The 5,958-nt window shown below is 33.5% G+C and overlaps 1 protein-coding gene across 1 annotated transcript; it reads left to right on the forward strand.

Annotated features, from left to right (window-relative positions):
- The first annotated feature begins 924 nt into the window (after window positions 1-924).
- LOC137808359 (CASP-like protein ARALYDRAFT_485429) lies at window positions 925-3,225 on the forward strand. Its single transcript, XM_068609428.2, has 3 exons — window positions 925-1,320; window positions 2,621-2,753; window positions 2,848-3,225. Exons 1-3 carry the CDS (start codon window positions 1,151-1,153, stop codon window positions 3,040-3,042), a joined length of 498 nt encoding a protein of 165 aa, XP_068465529.1. The 5' UTR covers window positions 925-1,150; the 3' UTR covers window positions 3,043-3,225.
- Window positions 3,226-5,958: the final 2,733 nt, after the last annotated feature.

A 5,958-nucleotide genomic window follows, 5' to 3' on the forward strand; every position in this document is an offset into this window, starting at 1 on the left:
TGATATTAGATGTTAGTTTCTTTATTCAATACCTTCTTCCTTCCTCACATAACCCTGTTTTTCTCTTCACGTGTTTCGATTTTCTCCTGTAAATAACTATTTCTCCATCATGATGAACTCCTAGTAAAATGATAGATAGTAATATTTTATTTTTATTATATAAAAACAAGTTACTATTGCTTAGATAAAATAATAGTATTCTTGTACTATTACTTTTTTGCATAATTATATATGTGGAAATAAAAAGTTGAAGAAATAGTTTAATACATCTGTATAGTGCATATTACATTAATTTTAGTTTTAAGTGTTTTTAATATTTATTAATTACTTAAATTTTTTAAAAATACACGTAACTGTAAAATAAAATACATCTACTATACAACTTAAAATATTAATATTTTAATTACATTTATTTTATTTTTAATTTAAAATACTAATATATTATTATATTATTAAAATAGTTGTTAAGTGGAGGGTACGATTTCTGAGTACGTGTAGAAGTAGACTTTTTTTTTAAAAAAATTGTCAATCATATTAATCGTACAAGTCTTGGGCAGATTGCTTTTTACGAGGTACTGAATAAAAAAAAATACTTTGACACTGAAAGAGTAAAAAACATTTATTTGACTATCTATTATAATAATATATTAGTATTTAAAAAAAAACAATTAAAATATTAATTTATTAAGTTATTTAACAGGTATAATTAGTGTTTGAAGTGTGAAGATATATGAGTCGGCACTGAGCTAAGTTCTATAGTGTGGTGATGAAAGTCTAGAAATTAGAAGCCTGTTTGGTTTCATTGTTAGCGTGTTATTTTTTAGGCAATTATTTGTAGTACAGTTAAGACAGAATGATTAAGTGCCACGTAGGCGAATCCAGCCAGGTACCGCGCCGACAAAACCATTGAACCTAATTCCAAACAAGAAGAAAGAAGAAAGAAGAAAGAGAAGGAGAGGTTAAGAACCACCCACACCTACTTTATTTATCACAAGAACTCATTCCCCTCTCCAATTTAGATTAGTAACCACATTATTTAATAATTTTTGTGCCTTTCATACACTAATTCTCACCAATTATACATATAACACTCCTATTCCTACCTTATTATTATTATTATTATTACAGCTCTGAAATCTTAAGGTGGTTCATGTTACGGGCATGTTTGGGGTTGAATTACCATGGTAGAATGGAGGAGCTGCCAGGGGCGTTTGGAAGCAGCGCCAGTTTGGCTCTCCGATTGGGTCAAACAGTGTTTTCCACAGCTTCCCTTCTCTTCATGTGTTTGGATGTTGATTTCTACGGTTACACAGCTTTCTGGTATCTTTCTCTCTTTCTCTGTGTTTCTGACTTTGGTGTCGTCATGTTGTTCATCTTCTTGATATCCAAGTTGGGATCTTCCTTAATCTGTCACTCACTGCTTCACCAAATTTGCTAACTTTTGCCGATTTTATTATGCCCCATCATCTGATTTTTTTAAAGGGTAATTGATTTGGGGGGTCTTTGTTTAGTGATGTTGAAGTTTTATGTAGAATTGAGTTTGGGATCGTGTACCTGTGCTTGTCATGAATTGTTGCAGAAATCAAAGTGTGAGTTTTTGATTGGTGTGTCAGAGAGTGGTGTACTGTGGGGAAAGAACATGAGTAAAGGGAAGGGGGGGATTGTGGAAGAAACTGAGTCAAAGAAAGTGAGTCAAATTGGATGGCCTATTCAATTAATTGTAGTTGTTGCAGACATTCATACCAGTTGATGAGTAGTTTCTTAGTCATTACTCCCTTTTTCTTTCAAAGAAATGAAATAAGTTTTCTTTACCTTCAATACTTTTTTTATTTATATATCACAATATATATTTAAATTAATTAAAAGTTAAGTAAAAGAATAGGAATAGGAATATAAATGATGAAAAATTAATTAATATCGTCTTAAATTTTGAAAATAACACTAATATACTTAGAAACAAATCAAACGACTGGTTATATGGGAAAAAAATTACATTTTGGAATGGTGAGTCCGTATTTGTTGCTGTTGATCCATTTTTTCAACTTTGGCATTGAAATACCTTTATGAGACTTTAAGGAGGGATTGGAAACATTGAACATTATTAGGTTCTGATTTGTGGAATGGGGAAGTGCACATGTTTATTGGTGAAGATAAATCAGATTGAATAGGCATGTAGTCCATTCTGGCATGAGCGCTGGAGAAATTCTATACATTTTGTTTTGGCGCATTTAAGTTGAAAAAATATAAATGAATTATTTCAAGTTGTTTTTGTTGAACTGATATCCTTTTGGATAATTGAGTGTATTTCAATGTTGTAGGCACTGTTTTTTCCGTTTTTCACTTCAATGTTTCTAATTTTTTGTTCCATTATCCGTGTAATGCAATTTCATAGCAATTATGATAACTATGATACTGTCTTAAACGCTCTAGATTTCCACTTGATAGTGATAAGACGACATATTTCTTTGTGAAGTGGTTGTTTATATAGAAAACTTGTGGTCTAATAAAGCTTGGAGGAGGTAAAAGATTTGGGTATATGCATGTTTTCCCAGTTTCAAAAGTTGCAATGGCAATGCTTCACTTGAGTTTTTACCTTTGTCTTTGTTTATGGTATTCACAGCTATTTGGTAACAGTCATGGGTTTGGTAATTCCCTGGAGCATAACACTGTTGGTTGTGGATGCATACTCTGTCTTTATAAAATGTTTACCCCTCCAGCGAAGACTCGTAATGATAGTCTTTTTGGGAGACATGGTATGTGCAATTTGTGACCTAAAAAACTTGAAGTCTTTGTTGTTTCCATGCCATGCTAATGCACTAATGATATTACAGTTTTTCTACACCCCAGATTTTGTCATATCTGTCATTAGCTGCTGCATGTTCAACAGCCAGTGTCACAGATCTCCTGCTCGATGCCGATCGATCCTATTGCCCAGCAAAGCTATGCGGTAGATATCAACTATCTGCTGCTATGGCCTTCTTGTCTTGGTTTCTTTCATCAGCCTCTTGTCTGTTTAACTTCTGGCTTTTCCCTTCTTTGTAAAATCTACCTTGCTTGCTGTTCATATGTACTCCAATGAAAAGGGTGCAGATGACGAAGTCATTTGCTTTTGTAAAGATATTTTTTGTTTCCATGTGAATACAATTATCATGACTATAGCCAACAATGTAATAATTACTTTTCCAAGGCAAGAGAAATATCAAAATTCCTTGTCTTGGTTCTCAACTGCTTGCTACTTTTCTAGTCTATATTTACTGAGAGTTTATATTCCTACAAATTTGGTGCATGATGCTATGTTGATCACAGAACAGATTATGGAGACTAATTGAAATGGACTAAGAGAAATGCTAATTAAAGTATATGCGCACACTCCCTCACTTTTTCTATGACATTCTCTTATGTATGCACACATTCTAACTGTCTTGTTGCATCATATGAGCACCATGCGCTATAACTTACTCACATCAGAGTTGAAGCTGGTTATCACGCCTCGATTCATTGTATACAGTAACAAATCTCTGAATAGAGCGTGCGTGGGCGTTACTTGTAGCACAAAAACTTAGATTGTGCAGATTTTATCATAATGTGACTTGTGTGATAACTGTCATCTGTCAGTAATCAGAAGAGATTGACTGTGCTATATCTTGGAGTTTTGGAGCAGAGGCTATGGAGTGATTGTTAAAATAACAGGATAGATTGAATTAAAGAAGGAGAAATGATTTCTGTTTTTGTTATCATATGCTTGATGTTGATAAGAAGGTACACAGGTTAGAAATTAAAGTATGAAAATAACTTATCCATAGGAGCATTTTCTATCTTGTGTTATGTTCTTTCTTCCTTTATTTTTGGTCCAGTTCCTTCACACATTATAAGAATTTTGAGTATTTACATGTTTCATATAAATTATATAGTTTGTGATATAATATTTAAAATAGTTTTTTGATAACTATAGTAGACAGGGAGTAATCATTGAATACAACCATTTAATATTTTCCCATTGAGTGACAAAATATCAACAATGAACAAAACAAGAGTATGCCCAACTTAAAGATGCTACCAAATCTTCCGTTTTTTTCCTCACTGTTTATTATCACCACTTACTGCTCAGTTTATACAAGTCTTCAATCATTTGTGTTTGTGTTTTTATTACCTAGACTGATGGTGGTTGCGTGCGATAAGTGAAACTTAATTTATTATGCATTTCTGTTATTTGAATCTGAATTTTGTTTTTCCTTTTTAGCTTAATCTATACGTGTAGCATTAAAATATTTAGTTCATTATCTATAAGATAGCAGTCATCCTAATTTCCACTATCCTACTATAGCCTTGTTTGGGAATGTGTTTGGCTATTCAAGATCTTTCTCAGAATGGGCAACTATTTGAGGCTATTCGAGATTGATAAGTAATCATTCCGGTGGAGGTATGGATACACCTTCCATCCCACACATTCCTATCTTTACATTTTTTCCATTCCATACTAAAACAATAATATAATGATATCATGCTTTTATTCGTTAGAGATACCACATATAATAAAGATCATGCTAATTTATATTATATAACTAATAATAATTTAATTTAAAAAATTCAATATAAATCTAATCTAGACATAATGTATGATTGATTAGATTCATCTTAACTGGATAAATTAATTTGAATTTTTTCAATTCAATTTAAATAGGATTTAATTTATTTTGTCAATTAAATTAAATTTCAGATCAACTAAATTGATATATATGGGATTGACTTAATTGACTTGATGTGGGTTTAATTTCACTCAACTTGACATAGTCCCAACTGGATGTAGGCTTGGTGTTTTGAACACGAGGTCACCTTGACTTGGCGTAACCTAGTTCGGTTCTTCACGATCTCACCTAACTTTGACTCAATTTGGATCCAACCGAACTTTGATCGATTTCTGCATGGCCTAACCTAATTTCGATCAAACTCATCCTAACTTGAACACAACACAACTTCGCTGAACATAGACCAGACTGACACGACTCGACAAGGGTCCATATCGACCTAACATGGCATGGTAACAAGTCGATGTGAGCCCGATGTCTCAAATAGGCACCACACGACTTTGCCTCACCTAGCCCATTCCATCTCGATCCCAATTAGCCTTGTCTCAACTTAGACCTAGCTGGACTCAGCTCAACCTAACCTTAGCCCAACCTAACTCGATAAAATGTCACCCCGCCTTGACTCAGATTAACTTGGCCCAGGTTAGCTTAGCTTGACCTAATATGGGATCGACCCAACTTAATTTGACATGTCCCCAACTCAATGTAGGTCTGATGTCTTTGCCCAACACGGGTCTAACTCCACTTGGTCAGACCTGACACAATTTATCTTGTTCCCTCTTGGTCCCGATTGGATCAAACTTAAATTGAGTTGGGCTCAAGTTAACTCAACTTGACCAGGGTATGTGCCGACACGACTTGACCTAAGCTTGTGTTGGAAAAATCAGAATTAATTCTCCCTCTTTGGTGTAGATACAAAATGGACACTTGCATAAACAATAAGCTAATAATAGAAAATAGAGCAAATAGAATAGTGACACCGAGAATTTTAACGTGGAAAAATGTTCTTACTATGAAAGTAGGATTATAATAATTGTTTCTCTTGTTAGAATATATGGTCGTAAACGGGAGGGGGGGTGAATTGTTTAAGAAAGATTTTCGTAAACTTTTAAGCTTAGAATGAAAAAATACTTCACAAATACCTTGATCAAGAATTCAGTTTTTCAAAACATAAAGCAAAAGCACAATACTGGAAAAACAATCGGTTGTTTTACCGAAACAATCGGTTGTTTATACCAGTTATTAATTGACAAAACTGAATTTAAAGAGATAGGGATAGAGAAATTGTACACAGTTGTTTATACTGGTTCACTCCAAACCCAGAGCTACATCCAGTCTTCTCAGAAACCCTGAGGAAATCCACTAAGCAATC

Source organism: Phaseolus vulgaris, chromosome 3 (assembly GCF_051622355.1).
Source record: "Phaseolus vulgaris cultivar YP4 chromosome 3, ASM5162235v1, whole genome shotgun sequence".
Taxonomy (NCBI): Eukaryota; Viridiplantae; Streptophyta; class Magnoliopsida; order Fabales; family Fabaceae; genus Phaseolus; species Phaseolus vulgaris.

Excerpts from the sequence above, each read along its gene's own strand:
- LOC137808359 (XM_068609428.2), top strand. The coding sequence starts at position 1,151 with ATGTTACGGGCATGTTTGGGGTTGAATTACCATGGTAGAATGGAGGAG. Across the intron at positions 1,321-2,620 it reads TACGGTTACACAGCTTTCTG|CTATTTGGTAACAGTCATGG; the intron begins GTATCTTTCTCT and ends TGGTATTCACAG. Across the intron at positions 2,754-2,847 it reads TAGTCTTTTTGGGAGACATG|ATTTTGTCATATCTGTCATT; the intron begins GTATGTGCAATT and ends TCTACACCCCAG.